The 21657-nt window shown below is 44.7% G+C and overlaps 1 protein-coding gene across 5 annotated transcripts in view; it reads right to left on the reverse strand.

Annotated features, from left to right (window-relative positions):
- Positions 1–21657, reverse strand: part of MPDZ (multiple PDZ domain crumbs cell polarity complex component) — a 662189-nt gene that overhangs the window by 639230 nt on the left and 1302 nt on the right. For 4 of the 5 annotated variants that reach the window (XM_029605550.1, XM_029605570.1, XM_029605559.1 and 1 more), the window contains exons 2-3: positions 4960–5010; positions 3819–3985 (exon numbers count right to left, since the gene is read on the reverse strand). In XM_029605550.1, coding sequence (XP_029461410.1) covers positions 3819–3985; positions 4960–4975 — 183 coding nt within the window. In that variant the 5' untranslated portion in view covers positions 4976–5010. Of the gene's footprint in view, positions 1–3818; positions 3986–4959; positions 5011–17016; positions 17096–21657 lie in introns of those variants that run through there. The other variant, XM_029605540.1, reaches the window with a different exon arrangement.

A 21657-nucleotide genomic window follows, 5' to 3' on the forward strand; every position in this document is an offset into this window, starting at 1 on the left:
GCATACGAGTTAGTGCTAGTGAGAGGAGGTTTTATTCAAGGCTTGGAAATGCTTTTTTGAAAAGCCAAGTTTTTAGTCTTTTCCTAAATGTTAAAGAGCATGGCTCTTGTCTCAAATCAGGTGGGATCGAGTTCCAGAGAGCTGGACCTGCTGATGAGAAGGCTCTGAGACTCAAGGATTTATGTTGGTAGGTTTTGGCCTTTGGAATTTGGAGTGACTCTTTGTAGTGTTCCCTGATAGGCCTGGCGGAGGTGAATTTTTTAAGTGGTATTTGTAGGTCAAGTTGCGTGTGTTGGTTGATAGTTTTGTGTATGATGTTAATGGTTTTGTACATGATTCTATAGTGGATCGGAAGCCAATGGAGGTTTTTGAGAATAGGTGAAATGTGGTCAATTTTCCTGGAATTTGTAAGGACTCTGGCTGCAGAGTTCTGAACCATTTGTAAAGGTTTGGTGTAAGAAGCTGGGAGGCCTAATAGTAATGAGTTGCAATAATCTAGTTTGGAAAAGATTATTGCTTGCAAGATTGTTCTGAAGTCCTGAGTGTGAAACAGCGGTTTTATTCTTTTCAGGATATGTAATTTGTAGAAGCAATCTTTGGTGGTTTGGTTAATGAATGTTTTGAGGTTGAGACGATTGTCTAGGATGGCTCCTAAGTCTCTTACGTGGGTTGTTTGAAGGAGTGTGGGTGGTTTAGGAAGTGTGTTATTGTTTTCCGGTGATATGAGCAGGAATTCTGTTTTCGAAGCATTGAGTACAAGGTTTAGACTGTTGAGGAGAAGTTTAATTTCTAATAGGCAACTGTCCCAGTATTCCATTGTTTTTGAGATTGATTCTTTTATAGGGATTACGATCTGTACGTCGTCTGCAAAAAGGAAATGTTTCAGGCTTAATTTTGTTAGTAGTTGGCAGAGTGGTAGCAGGTAGACATTGAAAAGGGTGGGTGAAAGTGATGATCCTTGTGGCACTCCTCTATTAGAAGGGTGGTATTGGGATTCTTTATTATGAATTTTGACTCTGTATCCTCTGTTTTCTAGAAATGTTTTGAACCAGTTTAGTGTGGCACCTGTTAAACCAATGTTTGCCAGCTGTTTTAGAAGAAGGGCGTGGTTGACGGTGTCAAAGGCCGCCACACCTTGTCACTTTCCGAATCCCCCATCTCCACACGGGCGGACGGGCATCGAGGCGGCGGCGGGAGCCAGCGGGCGGGTGGGCGCCCGTTCATCCAGGCATTTGATCCAGGCGGCAGCGGGAGACGGCGGGCGCGCGTTTGATCCAGGCGGCGGCGGGAGTGGGCGGGTGGGCGCGCGTCACGCCTTGAGTACCAAAATCGCACGGGCGTACACAGGCGTGCATTCATTCACTGCCGGCGGGGGCTGCTGGAGGCCGCTTTCGCCGCCGGCTCCCTCCACCTGGATGAATGCATGCCCGCCGTCTCCCGCCGCCGCCTGGATCAAACGCGCGCCCACCCGCCCGCTCCCGCCGCCGCCTGGATCAAACGCGCGCCCACCCGCCCGCCGGCTCCCGCCGCCGCCTGGATCAAACGCGCGCCCACCCACCCGCCGGCTCCCGCCCGCTTGGATCAAACACGCGCCCACCTGCCCGCCGGCTCCCGCCGCCGCCTGGATCAAACGCGCGCCCACCCACCCGCTCCCGCCTTCTAGAGGAGATCTTCGCCTTTCCTCCGGCGGTGAAGGCTCCGAGAGCAAGTCCTCAGACGTCTGTGATGAATCATCTGAAGATGCATCATCCCATAGACTATAGGGACTTTCTCCTTGTCCCAGTGGAGTTCCCAATGGAGGAAGCATGCCAAAGCCAAGAGGGTGGGAAGGCACGATAGAATCGGGGCAGATGAGGTGCGCTTGAGTACCGATAGACCCGATGGTCCTGGCATGGGCTCCAGCATCGACGGTTCCCGTGGAGGGACGTGGCCGGGATTGATCCTTCCTCCTCCGAGGAACCCAGTACTGGAAATGGGACCTGCGGGGGCCTCGATGGATGACTTGATGCCAGCGTGTCCAGTGGCATAGGAGTCAATAAGGCACCGATGAGGAGCAGTGCCATCATCAAGGTTCTGGGGCAGGTATGAGGGCCGGCAGTGACTGGAAGCCTCGTAAGGCTTTTAGCACTGCCTCTTGGGCCATGGTAGGAGGCAGGGTAGGCGTCACCAGAGCCTCCATGGGGGCCCGGGGAGGCTCAGTGCCCGGCACCGATATCGGTGGGGAACGCCTAGGGGTCCCGGGTCCAGAGGAGTATAGGGGCTCCTCTCCCTGGGCCCTCTTCGCAGGCGGCTCGATGGAAGTAGATGCCGCTGCGGTATTGGTGCCGGCACCAGTCAGGGACGCCCATCGGTGCCGGTGTCGATGTTTCCCTTGGTGCTCGGTCCGGTCTTTCCCTGACACCGAGGATGATGATGCCGATGTCCTCGATGGAATCGGTGACGGACAGTCACCTTGTCCACGGTGCTCCTGGCGAATCATCTCCAAGGTCGATGGACCCTCCACAGTCGGTGACGCTTAAACTGGTGTTGATGGAGCAGTATATTTTGAAGCAAACAACTGCTCCATTTTGTCCAGGCGAGCGCGGCGGCCTTTCAGGGTCATTTGTGCACAACTGGGGCATCGACAGACGTCTTGCGAGGGGCCTAAGCACAAAATGCAAACTTTATGTGGGTCCGTTATGGACATGGTCCTCGGACACTTGGGGCATTTCCTAAACCCGGCCGCCATGCTAAAATTTGGTGGGCACGCAGTAAGCCGCCAGGAACAGACCGCAAGTACCAGAAAAAACACTTACTTTGGAGGGAACGAAGCACGATAGGGGACCCCGATGAGGGATTTTTTGAGAAGAAAAACTTCAAAAAGTTCCGTGAGGAAAGTTGTGAGAAATTTCTCACAGAGCTCCTAAAATGTGAGGCAACTGCTGCATGGAAAAAAAAGAGACTGAAGGGGGACCCTAGGTGGCTGCAGGGTTAATGGCATGCTGGGCATGCTCAGTATGCCAGTCAAAGCTCTAGAAACTTTGACAAAAGTGTTCCGTGACAGGGCTCCATCTGATGATGTCACCCATATGTGAGGACTACCATCCTGCTTGTGCTGGGAGAAAGCAGAGATCTGCACTCAAGTACTGCCAACTAGGAAACCTCCTGGGAGGCAGTTCCAAAGGGGAAAGCAGTCCTGAATAATTTTTGCCCAGGGAGCTTTAAGTTCTACCAGGCCAAGGCCGCATCCTGGCTTTGAGAGAAAGTCAATCTACACTTTGTCCAGACTATTTGCAAGGGCCCATGGTCATGCTCCCTTTATGGCAAAGAGTCATGTTATCAAGGGGGCATGCCCTCTGTCTCAGACAGTTGAGGTGCAGAGAGAATTCCAAATACAATGGACTGGTCTAGCAGGCGGAAAAGTAAATATAATTTAAAAAATAACAGAGAAGGGTTACACACTACCGCAAAAAAAAAAAAATCCATGCTGTACCTCAGACGAAAAAAGACCGATTGGCTCACGAGTCAACTCCCATACATGCTCAATACAGCAAAAGCTCTATGAACTATCAGAGAAGGGTCTATTCAGCACTATCAGATGATGTCATATATGTGTCATGGCTAATTTAGCCCTGCTTGTCAACAGAGAACAAATATAAGAAAGCATGTCACAAATGCAGGGTTCTCCTTATAAGTTTCATGATGGGCAGATGTAGTTTTAATGCCCATGGAATTAATTTGAAAAAGAAACTTGCCAACAAGCACATGCTACTAATGTTGACTGGCAGAATCGCATATTAAATCTGCTTAGCTATTGATTATTCTTTGCATGGTCCTACCTGTTCTCTCCTTTGTTGAAAAGAAGTTTGTAGGTTAAGAATCTGATTAAAAAGAGGACTCTGCAATACTGATTTTAACAAGCTCAGCTTCTCCTCATTTGCTGTGTCACCTCGTTCCCGAACCTTGGCCTGAAGGCGCTCCACTGCCTGCAGGGCACGATGAGTATCTGCATACACAAAATACTCATTATTACATGGTATCATGGATAGAATAAGAAAAGCTACCATTCATTCCACCTATTCAAAATCAACACGACTTTTTTCTATTATAATAACATGACATACCCCTAAACCTTAACGGCAAAAATATAAGGAAAAAAATTGGCTATGTATTATACAGTGCTATGGATAATCACAAATTCATTGCAAAGTCAGTTCCACTATGCATATTTTTTTTATAAATACACATTTTGAATGAAATACTCAAATATCTAAGTTTGCCTCAAATCACATAATGGTGCTCACAACTTAGCATTTATATTTTAATTGTACTGTATACACTAAATTAGGCCCATAGCACACATTCTACTTAGCAGCTGCTGAAGAAGCCAGACTGTCTCTTTATACCCTCCCACAGCAGCAATAAGATTCTCATTCAAGATTCTGCTTATAAATCCACTCATTTTCGAGTGCCATCTACCCTCCTCCTAAGTGTTTGCAAAACAAAAGTGAAAATAAATGCTTTGCATATTATCTAGCTAAAATAAAAATATACCAATCAAATACTCTCAATACAATTTCAGACGCATACATGTTTTCCTGAAGAACTAAACACAGTTGTTTATACCATGTCTAATGATGCTTTAGATTTAAAGCAGCAATATCAATACTATTTCATTTGAGTATTTACTTAGCAGGTAATGTAAACAAAACCATTATTCCCATTGTTCAGACATATTTCTGAGTACTATAAGTATAAAATGTATGAAAAGCACCTCTAACTTAACCAATGAGTCCAACTAAACAGAAATGCTGCTCCTGTCAGAATCACATGGTATAATAGGCAACATGCACACATTAAAAGAAGTCTAAGAAATATAACACATTATAACAAAAAAAAAAGAATGGAGATTTAGAAATGAAACCAAAAGGAGAAGCAACGGAGCCAAGAAACAGTAAACAGCAAATAATTTAAATGTACCTATTGATTCCAGCATGACTTTTTGAGTTGCACTATGTCAAACACAGGACTCTGGAAAAAAAAATAAGAAATGATTAGTTGCTAAAGTAGCTGGTTAGAGTAAATTAGTGCTTTAGACACGATGGCTTCTGCAAGATGATGGAATTTGGGCACACAGATAAGTGCATAACTATAATTCACTGGAAGTTTCTACGAATTTGACCTTTATTCTAATGTTTTGACTAACGCAGTTTAAGTTATTTGCAAATTATCAAAAAATGAAAATATAAAATAATCAAGATTCTCACAAAAACTGGGGATATTGGGTCACTTCAAAAAAATATGACCGATGATTATAAAGAAGGCTGAGTCCTAAAGTTTGATTACTATACGATGAAGCCTAGTATGAAGGTCATAATAATTTCATTAAAATTTATGACATCTGAAGATTGGCAGTGATGTGTGTGGACTTATTGGTAATTTGGATGAATAAATTAGTATACACTATAATATCCAAAAAGCCTCTTCTATACACCCTGTCACTGTAACATAAAAACCAAATCGGGATGTTATATATTAATTGTCTAACTGCTTTGTCCGGTACTTAAAATGTAGAAATCAACCAATCTTCTGGTTGTAACTGAATATAGTACCACTTTGATTTTATGTTCACAATGATTCTTTTTATATATTTTTTATATTACTCCTGGGGGAATTCTATGCTACGGCGGAGTGCAGAATTTGCGCAGATTTCCTCCCTCACCTCGCAGATTTCCTCCCTCGTTGCCGTTGCCTCGCGATTTCCTCTCGCGCCGGAAAAGGATTAAAAAAAAACCCCGGAAGCATGCCGCGCACAGAAAGCAGCCAATCCAGGACAGCGAAGTCAGGTGGCGCATGGAGAGTGGGGGCATCGCATCGCAGCACGGCACTGGCGGCTCGAGGTTAGCAAGTTGTACTGTGCTAAAAACCAGGACCCAACAATCGAAAATAGAGAGAAAGGGGAGACGGGAATGGAGAAAGAGGGGAAGGGGGAAAGAGAAGAGGGGGAAAAAGAAAGGAGGAGGAGAAGAGAGAGGAGGAAGGGGAACAGAGGGGGAGGGGAAGGGAGAAAGAGAAAGAAGGGGAAAGAGGAGGAGAAGAGGGAGAGAGAGAAAGGGAGGGGAACAGAGAGGAGGGGGAAGAGGGACAGAGAAAGAGAGACAGGGGTCAGAGAAAGAGAGAAAGAAGGGGGAGGGTGAAAAAGGGGCTAAAGAAGAGACCCAGGTGTCTACCTGGGAGTCTGTATGTGGGGGGTGGGGGAGAGAGAGAGATGTATGTGGGGAAACAGAACATGTGTATGACAGATGGCATGTGAGAGAAAGCATATGGGGCGGATTTTCAAAGGGTTACGCTCGTAACCCCGAGAATCTACGCCCGCACGTAAATCTTAAAATCTGGCCCTATGTCTGATATCATGTAAGAGAGACAGTGAGCATGTTGGGGATTCATCTCAAGTCTCCCATACGGCAGTGCATGATGCAACCATTAGAGAAGCCACTTCCACGCCACAGAGATGGAGGAGCAGTTGCATCAGAGCCCATGCAGTGAAGGGGCCCTGGTATGGATACTCAGGTGGAGAGGTTAACAACAACTGCAGCAGTCCCTGCCAGCTTGGCTCATCTGCCAGCAGCAGCAATTGACACTGCTGGCAGATGAGCCAAGCTGCCAGGGACACTCATTGCACTAAAATACAGAATAATTTGCAAAAAATATTTTGTTATTTTGACAAATAAATGTGCAGAATTTAGAAAATGTGTGCGCAGAATTTTCAATTTTTGGTTGCAGAACTTTTTATTTTTTTGCGCAGAATTCCGCCAGGAGTATTATATGCATTTAAAAACTTGCGCTTAGAATTCGTAAGTCTAACTGTAATTTGGGAATGTTTTATCTATACAACAATTATTGTGCTTTATATTTAGCTCTCTCTAGCCCCTGAAGCAGGAGCATAGCGTCAAAATGCTGTCAGCGTTGGGCATAGGCTACCACAGGAGGATATAAAAAGTGGGAGATATACGGAGAGATATTTATCTCAACTAAAAAAAGATAAGTGGCATATTTTATTATCCTTTGTAAAGTAAGAGTGTCATCACCAAGAGAGTACTTTTTTGGCTCTTAAAAAATGGATTGAAGCCTAAAAGCAAGTTTTTAAATGCATATAAAAATATAAAAAAATAAAAGAATCATTGTGAATATAAAATCAAACGTGGTACTATCTTCAGTTACTACCAGAAGATTAGTTGATTTCTACACTTTAAGTACCGGACAATGCAGTTAGATGTTTAATATAACACCCCATATTGGTTTTTATGTAGAGTAAATCAGTTACAATCTAATCACTTGTCTTTTAAGAATTTTTTTCATTTACAGAATTCCTTGTCTTAAGGCCTTTCAAATTACAACGTATCGAAACTGACACCTACTACAACACTTGTTTCAACTATAAAAAGCCTGCGCATCTCTGAATAGGCACACACTGGTATGCTGATGACCATGAGGCCTGGCAAGACGACATCAGGAGGAAGAGTACCAGAGACTTCTCAAAACAGTGTCAATGCAATGTAATTCTTCAGACCATAAAAAATAAAATAAATAAAAGTTATGCTTTAAAATGTTTCAATGCTTTTTATAGTACTGTATATTACTTAATTCTTGGTTATTTTGGTGAAAATAAGGTGTTGATTTCTAGTGTCTGAATCAATCCCCCATTTATAGCTGTTCTTACAGGACATTTGGTTTCAAGTTATGTTTCAACTTAAGATCTAGCTTTCAAGAACTAATTGTGCCTTAATTTTGAGGAATTCCTGTATTTCCAGTAAGACTGATAAACCTTAATGAAAATGTGGACAAAATGTTATCATAAAGATCTCTATATACAACAAATCCTACATTTTGCACACATAACCATCTTGACCCTACCATTTCTGTTAACAAAAAACTGATGTTAATGCACAACCTACTAACAGGATATCATCATACATTCCCTGGGTGGTTTCTTAAAGATTAGCAACTCCTCACTGAAGAATAAATAATCCTTGCTTCTACACTGTTGAGAATGCAAAACCAGAGTTGAAATTTATCAACTGATTTAGTGATCCATAACAGAAGGGAAATTCTGTACATGAGTAAGGCAAGCCTGAATGTCCAGTCTCCTCCATATATGCGAGAACTGAAAAATTGATCTTAGATTTCTTTTCTATTGCCAATCCATGGTCAAAGATATCTTTCTTACAGTAGTCACCTTCCACATTTTATCATTTTCAGCTAGATCTTCAGACTTATTTCACATGCTAGCCTTGGTAGCTGTACTATAATGAACGAAAAATATTAGTGATATTTTAGCAACAGTATATCAGGTCATGTGTATAAAAAGATGATAGGTTCAAGTGACAAAAGCGCATTAACCATTTTATAAATCAGTAACTGCATCTTATGCTAAAAGTTTTGCAGTTCCAAACATGCCCACCAAAGTTAGAAAAAACTGGAACCTTTTAAGTACATTTCTTTCAATATTCCTCGAAATAAAGCAGAGTTCACAGCAGGTCAACTTGAAACTGTCAACTAAAATCTACCAAGCGACTTATAAACCAATGCCATAATACAGAATGCAATGGAAAGTTTAGCAATGCCACCACATATTTTTATCCATTTTTCCACTGGTAATACACACCCTAGATCTAATTTTTCTAAGTCACAGATTAAAGGGAAATTTTGCAAAAGTAATGTACACAACAAGTAACTAGTCTACCTTTTAGGAGCAAAAGTAATATTTTTAGTTGCTTTTCAACTGTGTTGACTGCAAATACTGGTAATTCGATGGGGCCTGACTGTGCATAGGGTCTTCTTTTTGTGCTTATCACACAAACTTTCCACAGCTGGGTCGATTCTGATCCTGGGAACTTAATTTTATAATGGGGTTCTGTATATACCTCAAATAAGATCTCTTTGCAGTTTGAGCAATTCAGTACTTTAGTTCTCTAAGTGTTTGGGTCAACAACAAATTCAGTTTTTAAGATCACTTTCCAACAGGAAGGAAGCTTATGAGCACCATTTTTTTTTTAATCCACATAGTTTGCTTACCGTAAACAGCGTTTTCTGTAGATAGCAAGTCTGAATCACCCATTATATGTGGGTAACATCATTTGGCAGAACAGTAAGATCTCTCTCTCAGCCTGTGTGGGAGTTCCTGCCTGGACGTGGCCTAGTGAGCCCCCACAGTCAATTTGAGAGCTAATTCTAGCTGGGTAGTCATCCCTCCATGAAGGCAGATAGGATGAATTAGCCATGGAATACCCATTATCTATGGAAAACATCATTTATGGTAAGCTAACTTTTTTCCAATCAATAAGCAGGCTGAATTAACTGTTACATGCAAGAAGTCCCAAGCTGAGTTTTACCAAATATGCAACCCAGATACCACTGTGAAGAGCAGACTACTCTGTGAACATACTAATCAAAACTGTTTGTTCAAACTACCATTACACTGTCAAGACAGTGATGGGACACAAAAGTATGCACTGGCGACCATGTTGCAGCTTTGTAAATGTCAGAGAAGGGTACAGCTCGCAAACTAGCCATGCGCTAACTGTAAGTGTCTCGGTGACTAAGTGGAAGTCCTGCCATGTTGTAGCAGTACATGATGAAGTTTGATGGCCAGTTGGCAAAGGTATGTTTGGCCATTGCTCAGTGATGACTGTTAGCATCATAACAGATGAATAACTGCAATGCCTGATGATGAGGCTGCATTCTCCTCTTGTAATGTCTAGACTACCTTGTGGCCTAAGGCAGGAAGGAATTCTTCACCTACCAATACACGAGATCTCAGAAAGAACAGAGGTAATACAGTGGCTTCACATAATACGAAGAGCTGATAGAACTTTTGGTAGAAAAAAAATAACTATGAGTGTGTGCAAAATATCATATTACAAATGAACTGCCTATATAGCAAACGATGAACTAAAGCCCAAAGACCATGGAGGCTTTTGGCTGCATCTACCATTGAAGGAATACCCCTTTTCATATTAGGAATGTTGAGATGCCGCCGTGGGACAAGCCCACGAGTGATCTCTCACCTCTCTGCCGGCTGATGCCAGTCCCGTGATCTCTCTGCTGCTAGGAGCCGCCTCTGCCTGCCTCTTCATGGCTGGAGTGCCGCTGCCATTACCACCCTCTTCGCAGCCTGGATGCTGATACTGGCTCATAGTGTGGCCTGGGGAAGTCACCAATGCTGTCCTCTGCTTAGCGGCATGGGGCCGCCGACTCCACTTTTCTTCGTGGCTGGGATGCTGCTGATGCGGGCTCCTCTGTGTGGCTGGGGACGCCGCCGACACTGCTGCTCCTGCCCTGATGTCTCTAGGCACACACACATGCGTGCCTCTCTTTTCACAATTTAAAGAATCTGTGGCGAAAAAAGTCCCATGGCCCCATTTGATGACATCGTCATCTCATCATTCCTGCAGCCCTATAAAAGGGATCTCTGCCAGTCCTTGGGGCCTTTGCAATTGATCCTCATGGTCTCCCACAGTCTCTTCATCCTGCAAGGTCTTCTGTGGTCATGATCCTGTCTTGATGATCTTCATGTTCCTCATTGGATGTTCCTGGTTTCCCTATTCTTCTTGTTCCTGGTCTCCTTGTTCTTCTTGGGAGCTCCTCCAAGTTCTATGTTCCATGTTCCTTGTCAGTTCCTCGTCCAAGTCTTCAATCAAGTTCTTGATGTTCCTGTTTTTGTTTCAAGTTCTGCTTTCCAGCTCTCTCTCATTCTTCCTCCAGACGTGCTAGCGTTGTGGTCCATGACCAGCCCATAGGGGGCTGTGTAGAGTGCTTCCTGGCATAAAGCCTATCTTCAAGACCGTCTTCACTGGATCAAGTCCTCTGAGTCCATCCTTGTTTTTAAGAGTTCCAAGTTAAGTTCCAAGTCAAGTTTCAAGTTCTTAGTCATGTTCCTAGCTCCAGGTCTCGTGGAGCTTGTCCAGCTAGCGGATCTCCTTGTTCCTCATTCTAAGCCATGTTCCTTGTTCCAAGCCATGCCCTGGTTTGCATCCTCGTCAGAGTCTCGGTCCAAAGCCAGTCTCGCTCCTGGCGTGGTCCGCGACCAACTTGTGGCAGGTTTGTAGGGTGCACAGCGGGACAGTGTGGGCCGCGACAAGCCCACGGCGGGCAACGTAGGGCGCGCTGTGATGCAGTGCTTGTTGAAGCTGAACTCTAAACTGAGCCTTCTTCCATGTTCCTCGTCAAGAGAGCTTTCATCCAAGTTCCAAGTCTTCGTCCAAGTTCCAAGCTTTCAGTGCCTTCACCTATGTTCCTCGTCATGCCATGCCTTCATCTGTCCTGATGCATTCGCCATTCCATGCAGCAGGTCAAAAAGGACTACTGAGTGGCCGGAGGGCTACCCTAGAGACCAGAATTGCATTGTTGGGTCTCCCTCCGTGTGTGCAGGTTCAGCGGAGGTCTGATAGCTACATTCCAAGTCCAAGCATGCCTGGATACACTCCTCCCCACGGTGTCTTCCTTGGAGCTTTGACCTGAGGTTGTGCAATGATCCAAAGGCTCACTCTCTCTCAAGCAAGCAACCACACCCTGCACTCGCAAAAAGGAACTGAGAGAAATTGAGTATAATTGTGGAGATGGCTGTTCCAACAGATGATTCCAAAACATACATGAAAACATTTTACAACCAGAGATGTGATACTGTATAGGCTGCTTAAAAATCTGTATACTAATCGATTAATGGAGATTGACTCACCTGTTGAGCCCTTGGGTACAGGCAGCCACCAGAACTTCCAGGTGAGAACAGAAAACAGAATGGGCTGAAGACCAGGACCAGAGCAAGAACCAAAACCAGGAGAGTAACCAAGAACCAAGACTGAAGCAGGAATCGGGATACACAGGTAGAAGGCCAGTAAACAGCTGAAACTGGTAATGCTTCCATGGGCAGAAGCCAAGTGAGCTGTTGAAACAGCAAAGATGTGACAGGCTGGAGCTCCTTAAATACAACTGTCTATTTAGGCCACACCAGCTGCTAGTCCAATAGGGAGCCTCTAGAAGCATACTCCCCCTAATTTTACTTTGTCTAATATTATCTAGAAGATTCTCACTGATTCAAGTGTCTATGGCTCCACTACAAGATCCCCCCTGGTCTTGAATACTCGAGGCCACAGGTTCAATCCCCAATGCCCCGGAAACTGCCCTGTTTAGTGATGTAATACATCACCACCTGGCTGTCTATCTGGATAACTTTGTTGCTCAACTGATCTCTGAAGGCCTCTAGAGCATTCCAAATTGCCAGGAGCTCCAGTAAATTTATCTATTGAAATGTTTTCTGGGCAGACCACAACCCTTGGATACAGAGCCCATCTACACGAGCTCCCCAACCCAGAATGGACACATCCACTGCGAAGACAATTTGGTACACAGAAATTTGGAAGGGGATTCCCCTGACAAGACTGGAATTTTCCTGCCACCAGATCAGAGTCCCTGTATGGCTGAGTGAACCGGATGCTGTTCCACAAATCTTCAGTGGACTAGGACCCCTGGCTCTTCTAATGAAAAGACGTGCAATGGGTGGTTTTTTTTGTTTGGGTTTTTTTAAACTAATATCATTTTATCTGTTTTATTTCCACTTGTACTGTTGACGCCATGAGGCCCAACAACATCAACATGCTCCATGCTGATGTCTACTGACTCATTTGAGTCTCTCTCCTGCTGCAGCCACCAAAGTGGTTACCCTTTGTTGCAGAAGGAAGGCTTTTCCCGGAGTCGTATCTAGCAGAGCTCCCATAAACTCCAATTGCGGTGACAGGCTATAGTGAAACTTGGGGTAGTTTATAACAAACCCTAGCAACTCCATCGATTCCTCGACTCCTACCAAGACAGGCTCTTGACCAGCTAATCGTCCAGACAAGGAATCATATGTACACCCAGTTTGTGTAAATGCACTACCACCCCAGCCAGGCATGGCCTTAAACACATGGGGCAGACACTAGTCCAAAACAGCAGAACACAGTACTAAAAGGCTGCTGTTTCCCCACTATGAATTGGAAATATTTCCTTTGACCACAAAAAATCTCTATATAAATAAGCATCCTTGAGACTGAGACAGCATAGCCAATCACCCTTTTGAAGGAAGGGAATTAAAGTGCCCAAATTATCTTGATGAATTTGTTCAAGGCCCTTAGGACTAGGATAGGATGGAGTCTCCCTGATTCCAAAGATTTTCTTTGGAATCAGGTAAAACTTTGAGTAGAATCCCTGCCCTCGTTTCCCTGGTGGAATAGACCAACCACTTAGGCCATTAAGCAGGAAGAAAGCTCCTGTAGAAGCACTTTCTGATGCAGTGACTGACCCCAAGACAAGTCTGGAGGGTCAATTTGGCAGACTTAAAAGGCTTAATTAGTATCTTCTTTTGATGATGCTGAAGACCCATACATCTGAGGTTATACTGGGCCACTAATTTATGTAAAACTATACCCTTCCCCTGTCTGGCAGGGCCACTAGCACAGGTACTAGGATGTTGGCTATGTTCTCTGTGATCCAGTCAAAACCCCATCCAAAGTGTTGAACTGAGTTGCTGTTGGGGGCTCAGGCGTTCTCTGCTGCCTTGGGTGGGGCTGTTGAGAACAGGACTGAGAGGGTGGAGGATAGCACCTCTTTGGGCAAAAAAAATGCCTCCTCTGATCCAATCTTAGGTACCTCCTAGAGGAGACCAGGTCTGAGTAGTAGAGGAGCTGAAACATTGCACAATGATCATAAATTTGTGTTACCACATCCTTGACTTTATCTTTGAAGAGATTTTCTCTCATACATGACACATCAGCAATACATTTTTTAATAAATAAAATGTCTTTCTTGCTCTTCTGGATAGACGGAGATCCAAAGCTTGCAGCCAGATGAGTCTGTGGGCCCCAATCCCGCAGAAGAGACTCTCAATACTGCCTTGAAAATATTGTAGGTCGAATGGACCCTGCGTTTTCTACATTCCAACCCTTTAACCATCTGTGAATGGAAGGCATCTTGCTGCTTCTTGGGAAAGCTGCTCAGCAATCCCCTGTACCTGCTTCAGGATGTCCTGCATAAATTGGCTCAAGACGACCTAGAAGGATGCTATGCAGGAAATTAGCATAGCATACTGAAAAAAACAAAAACTAAACCACCACCACCTTTCCACCCAATAATACCCATAGCTCTAGAATACCTCCCCAGGGACACCAAGAAGTGGGTTCTAGATCCCTTGGCCTTTTTAAGAGTGGATTCAACAACCACAGATTGGTATGGCAGCTGCCACTTATTGAATCTGGTAGCCTTTTGGATGAGACAGCTCACATCCACCTTCTTATTCACGGGAGCCACTGACAAGGATTTCTTCCACCTCATCCTCTACACCTCCTGAAGGATCTCATGTACTGGGGCTGCCACAATTTTTTTAGGGACTCCATGAACTGGAGGATTTCCAGAATCTTGGTCCTGGACTTTTCCTCAGTCTGCAATGTAAATGGAATGGCTTCTGCCATTTAACTCACAAAACTGGTGAAGAAGAGGTCCTTAGGCAGAGTATTCCTTTTGTCTGATGGAGGAGAGAGGTCAGAGGGGAGATCCGTAGACATCTAGTCTTCAGAGATGTCCACAGAGTCAGAACCATACCCTCATGAATATCGAGATAGTCATTGCAGTCTGAAGGCGAGGGCTCTCGGTGCTCTGTCCTCAGCCAGTGGGCTGAGGACAGAGGACCAGTGCAGCTGGTTGTTTGGGTTAGACCCCCAAGGAACTGATGTCTCAGGGAAGCTTCCTCTCTTGAAGAGCCGGAGATCAGCAATGGGCCAGCAGGAATCAGTAATGAAATGAACACTGGTGCCAGTGCTGGCATTGATACATCACCTGTGTGCACCTGAAGGGAGTTGAACAGTGGCTCAAGGATAGTCTGTGCCAGCCTCAGTGCCATCAATGCTCCAGCACAGAGGCCTTGCACCTCCAAAGTTTCTCCAAAGCTTGCTGGATCTCTCTCTCTAACAGACACCAGGCCTGATGGAGGCTGTCATGCATCGCCAGCATGCTTAGAGAATGAGTCCTCGCTACGGGACCACTTGGGGGGGTGTGTTTTTTCTACCAGAGCTAAACCATTCCCATGCCTGGCATTGTGCCAATGTTCTTCAGCTTCCCTCGATACTTGGCATGGGATTTCCTCAATGCCGAAGTCAAAGAGGCAGAACCCAACAACTTCTTCAAGTGAAAATAATTGGAAGATGGTCAGTCTCTGGGTACTATATTGGCCAACGACATCGAGGGAACCGATGGCCAACCCAATACTGATGCTTTCTTGCCATTGGTGCAATGCTGGGGTCCTTCAATGCTGATAGATTGGTTTTCCGGTGCTCAAATAGACATTCTATAAGATACACTTGGGACAGTTGTCCTTTTCGGGTCATTTCTGCACATGTGGCATCCACAGATGTCATGCAATGCCTGCAACACTATAGCGAACACCCTTCCAAAACCTTTAATTAACTCATTGACTGTCAGAAAATATTTTTTTGGCAGAAGATGACAGTTGCATATATGGCCTGAATCTTAATCATTAACTAACACCAAACCACCTCGTATAACCTGGATGGTTATAATTCTGAAATGGGACTAATAAGTAGTGCCAATGATTTTGCAGAAAGCGACAATGAACGTGGAGAAGCCACAATGAATGTTAGGAATTATTAGGAAAGGAATGGTTAATAAAACGGAAAATGTCATATTGCCTCTATATCGCTCCATGGTGAGACCACACCTTGAATACTGTGTACAGTTCTGGTCGCCGCATCTCAAAAAAGATATAGTTGCGATGGAGAAGGTACAGAGAAGGGCAACCAAAATGATAAAGGGGATGGAACAGCTCCCCTATGAGGAAAGGCTGAAGAGGTTAGGGCTGTTCAGCTTGGAGAAGAGACAGCTGAGGATGGATATAATAGAGGTCTTTAAGATCATGAGAGGTCTTGAATGAGTAGATGTGAATCAGTTATTTATACTTTCGAATAATAGAAGGACTAGGGGGCATTCCATGAAGTTAGCAAGTAACACATTTAAGACTAATCGGAGAAAATTCTTTTTCACTCAACGCACAATAAAGCTCTGGAATTTGTTGCCAGAGGATGTGGTTAGTGCTGTTAGTGTAGCTGGGTTCAAAAAAGGTTTGGATAAGTTCTTGGAGGAGAAGTCCATTAATGGTTATTAATCAAGTTTACTTAGGGAATAGCCACTGCTATTAATTGCATCAGTAGCATGGGATCTTCTTAGTGTTTGAGTAACTGCCAGGTTCTTGTGGCCTGGTCTGGCCTCTGTTGGAAACAGGATGCTGGGCTTGATGAACCCTTGGTCTGACCCAGCATGGCAATTTCTTATGTTCTTATCTCAGTGAAAGAAAATTAAACTCTGTTGAGGTACATGAGTGGATAATTACAACATATCATGCATGGTACCTTGGGTATACTAAAATGAGTGTAAACAGCTTTCACTAGCTTTGCTTTGTTCTTTTTTCCTTAAACAATATAAGCAAAGTACATGCTGTTAATGTATTTACATTTTACAGTATTCCAATAAAATAAAATGTTTCCACAGAAAGCTTTGAATTTGTTTCAGTGTAACATTTAAACTACCTTAGCTGTCTTTCTTGATTTTAACCCCAACCCCCCTCACCAAATAAATAGTTCAGTTCAACTACTTGGCTACTTACATAACACATTAATACGGAAGGGTAGGTAACTAAATATCAGTCAAAAACATGTCAAATTAGATCACAAATCTATTTATAAACATCAGGAAAATATGCATAGTAAATTTTCTGAAAACATATTTAATGCAAATTGTTATGCAAATGAGAAAACAATTGCATGGGGAAATTTTCCAGAAAAATTTTCCAATTCAAAATTTGACAGAAAATCCACATCTATGCTTTAAGTGTTCAATACCTATATATTTTGTAAAATTAAAACGTATTTTAAAGTTCAAAGAGAAACTCTCACTCATTAATTAAAATCGATAAGCAGAATTAGAGCCAATACTAACCTTTCAGGTCACTTCTGTACGGTTCCTACAATAAAAAATAAACCATTGCTCTAGTCCCCTTATTTTCTTAAACATACACAAACTCTGAAGCCTTCCAATCACAACAGCCAAATAAAATGCTACCAAATAAGGCAAGTCACAATTGGCTGCAAGCTGGTGGGCACAAAGGCACAAGGCTGAAAGTCGTGTAATATGGGCAGCCAGGACTTACACACCTTCCGCCTCGCCCTTTTACATTGCAACATTCCCCATCCCCCCTCTTTCCTTCAGAAAATACACAACACAGTATTGGAATCCAAAAGGCCGCAGCTTTATTGTACAACATAGGTGCCCGAGCCCTCAGTACACAATCCAGTAACTCACCCGACCATCCGCCACCTCCCAGCAAGATAATCACTAGTAGCCAACCAGCTATCCAGTTCCTCTGTTCACTGAACCCATTATCCCTGCCCCCGCCACCTCCCAGCAAGAAGCCCAAGCCAGTGTAACCCCCGCCACCTCCCAGCAAGGAGTCCCGTCTCTGACAACTGCACCCAGCTGTCTGCATCAATTATAATATGCCGAAGTCAACTTGTATAAATAACATTTCACTCCAAAGACTAGGGCAACCCGCCATATGCACAGATCACCTGATCTGTGACACCCCCAAAGATGTGGCCAAGATTCCCACAGAAAAATCCTTTCCAAGGCCTCCTGAAATGAATTGTTAAATAAATCCAGACCAATGAATGACAAATGAACACCGTCATCCCTGAACAAAACCCCCACCGAGACCCAAGCCCACCCATGACGAATGTGCCAGCCCCCCATTGCGCTCAGCCACGAATCAATCTGCTGATTGGCTTTGGCGCGGCTCCTGCGCCATATTAAGTTGTCCATTTTAGCAGGCCTTGCTATGATATCAGACCAACAGATGATTGCAGAAGGGAACAGCATGGAAACCAAAATTAAGTCCTTGCGTACCATGCTGATAAATTTGCGCCCCGACATCTTTCCCCAGTCATTACCCTCCAAGTGAATGATTAAGACATCGGGATGCCCATCCCGTTTTAAGCCCTTCTGCAAACACGGGATCAATTCATCACACTTCATTCCCCTGTGTCCCAACCATTCGATACACACACCACGCCCTTCAAAGTCCAAATGAGGTCTGTATGGGCGGCCACATGCGTATCTGTGAGCCCAGACGATATATGAATGTCCCACAATCCAAACACAGCATCGCCACTGATCAGCACCTAGAAGGAAAATACAATTAGGTAGAGCACTGAAATTACAAATGCCCAGGCCGCACATAGCCTTCGAACGCATCTGACTTCCAGCGCCCAATCCTTTGGATCATTCCACCCGACAGACCCGCCAACGCCGCAGAAGTTGCAGCCCCAATCCAAAAGGAATGTGTTCCAAATTTCCCCACATCCAACCCCAAGGACAACAGACAAGACGGTAACACCATCTGGAATTGATAGTCAGCGGACATAGGTCAACATGGACCAAGAACTGGGCATTCCCCGGGGCACGTAACTGTGCATTTGCCCATGCGTAAGCAACCGGGCAAGTGCGTAAACCCAGAACTGCCCTCAGCGTCACGGACAGTCCTCATCCCGCCTGATCGGTTTTTGACCTTGGGAAAAACAATAGCAGAGTGGCAGGAGTTAAGGTCACATGCCGCTCTAGCAACCCAGTGGATTCTGCCCCTTTTGATGCCCTGGCTACCAATTCACTTATCCGGAAGGCTCCAAAAAACGCCAATACAAAAGCCGCCCTAAACAGGCAACATTCAAAAGAAGAAGTACAGATACTCAGCAACACATCCCATAATCCCAACAAAATATCGTGTGTAATGGGTAACCTCCCGGCCCCTACATGAGTAGAATCCCTAGACCATCCCACCAACAGCCGACGAATGACAAAGCGGCCAACTGGAAAGCCCCATCTGTGCACTTTTATAAAAAATGAAAACCCATATAACCGCTTATTAATGGTAGCCTTAGAGCAACCTTCCGCTCTAGCCTTTCCATGTATTGCAAAAGCAAGAAATCCAATACCGGTCCCCAGTTCCATCCCCTGGAAGAAAGGAAGGACACCACCTTCTAAGCGCCAGTGACATAACCGTTCCAAGTGCTCGGGGCAAGCGATACTCGCAGCAGCTTCCATGCTTCTGGGAACCAAACCTCCAAAGGAAAGGAGGCACCGAAGCTCCCACAGGATCCGCTTCCAGAGCCAGCTTCTGAAACAGCTCCCACTTGGAACGAGAAAGAGAATTAGCCACACAATTAGCAACACCTGGGACATGACGAGCCCAAATGGTCATATTCAAAGACATACAATGCATAACCAGTTCCCGTAACAACTCGGACATCATCAGGCACCTTGCCGATCTCTTATTAATGACCTCCACCATGCCCAGATTGTCACACCAAAAGATGACTTTATCATCTCTCAGCGGCTAACCCCATAAACACACCGTGACTACTATGGAGAAAAGCTCCAGGAAAGTAATGTTTTTTGTAGCTCCCAACTCCCGCCAATCATCGGGCCACGGCGCAGTGCACCAGGCGCCCTTAAAGTAGGCACCAAAACCCATAGACACTGCTGCATCCGAATACAATTCCAGAGCATTGCTGGATACCGAATCAGACTGCCAGAATAAACTACCATTAAACTCTGACAGAAAGTGATCCCAAATAGAGAAATCCTCCCGCATTCCAGAAATAATACGTATGTGATGGTGTCTCCTAGACACACCCACCATCGCAAAGGACAACCTATGCAAGAAGACTCTGCCCATCAGGATTACCCGGCAAGCAAAGTTTAAACTACCCACTACAGATTGTAATAGCTGCAACGTCAGCTTCGCTTTACCCAAAGTTTCTTTTATTAATGCCCGCAAAGCTTCCACTTTTTCTACAGTAAACGGGAAATCATGCCAACAGAGTCCAATTCAATGCCCAAGAACGTCAACCGAGTACATGGGCCCTCTGTTTTTTCATTCGCCAATGGAATGCCAAAGCTTGTCGCAATGTCCTGGAACCTATGAAGTAGTTGACTACACTGGTCCGACCCAGCCACTCCCACAAACAAAAATCATCTAAACAATGCACTACATTCCTCGACCCAGAAACTTGCTCTGTTACCCAATGGACAAAGGTAGTGAAAGTTTCAAAGTACGCACATGCTATGGAGGAACCCATCGGAAGACATTTATCAAAGTAATAGGCACCATTGAAACGAAAACTGAATAAATGGAAACTATCCGGATGCAACGGTAACAACCTGAAAGCAGACAAAATGTCAACTTTAGCCAACAGGGCATCCTGTCCTAAGCGCTTGATCAGTTGCACCGCCGAAACGAAAGAGGCATACCTGTGGCCCTCGATCCTGCAAACTATTCTGCCCCACATGGGCCACGGGGGAAAGACATAAGACAGCTTGTCTTCCAATCACCATGCTTGGATACTTGGGAACCACGAATCTCTCCTGCGACTGAAGAATCAAGGAACTTTCGCATTGCGCAAAGTTGCCAGCAGGTCAAAGAACGGAAGGCATCAGGGATCCACTATCAGCAGAAACGCCTCGTCCGACAATACCCATTTTCCTGAGTCCAGAAGCTCTCTGCTGAGGAAGTCCGCTCTTATGTTGTCTTTTCCTGCAATGTGAGAGGCCAAGGTCACCTGAAGATGTCCTTCCACCCATTCCATAAATTGGACTATTTCCTGTGACATGTTTTCAGCTAACGTTAAATCTCTTTCTTTCTCAAAGGCCTGCTTAAGGATGGTCTCAATCCTCCTATCATGTACATCCTTCAAGGCCGCTTCTCCCTCCATGGATATAGTCGTCCGCTAGGAGTCAGCACAGACAAGCGCATCCACTTTCAGAAAAGCAAACAATCTCTAACTACTGGATCCAGGGCATTCAGACCTTCCAATGTCCGACCCCCTTTAAAATTTGCCTCCAAAGCGTCCCATTCAACATTAATCAATTCTTGAATGGCTTCCATAATAAGGAAAAAAAAAAAAGAGGCTTTTCGCAAAGAAACCAAAATGGAATTCTTCTTTGGCTCAGACCTGTAATCTGCTCAGGAACACCCAACAGCACCACGCACAACTCGGGAGGAATGAAATCATTCACTGAATTACCTAAGGGAAAGGAGAGATTATGAATTAATCTAAATTTCCCCGGTTCCTTTTTTGGAATAATAGACAACGGCGAAAGCACCAAATTCCCTAATGGTGGGTCACTAAACGGTCCCACTCTTCTCCCTAAATCAATTTCCACTTATAACTTCGCCGACACAACCTGAATCATTTTTTTAACCGAAGGATAATTAGTGCCGCCACCCAGCTGGGCAGAACCCGCACAAGGGATACGGAAACCAGAATCAAAACCTCTAAACAGTAACATAGCTTCTTCCCGTTTCGGGTAATCCAGAAGCCAAGACTGCATCGCCCCCAACCGGATAGGAGTGGGCGCGCTTGAAAACACGTCATTTTCCAGATCCTTTTGCAAAGGGATTGTTGACCCCAGACTCTCCGACCCTCTGCACTTGCTCACCCGGGACCCGCTACTCCTGCAGCGCCCGAAGCGAGGTCGGGAGCTCCTCTCACCCGGTATCCAAATACCGACTCCCAGGAATCCGCG

The sequence above is a fragment of the Rhinatrema bivittatum genome, chromosome 1 (assembly GCF_901001135.1).
Source record: "Rhinatrema bivittatum chromosome 1, aRhiBiv1.1, whole genome shotgun sequence".
In the NCBI taxonomy this organism is placed as follows: Eukaryota; Metazoa; Chordata; class Amphibia; order Gymnophiona; family Rhinatrematidae; genus Rhinatrema; species Rhinatrema bivittatum.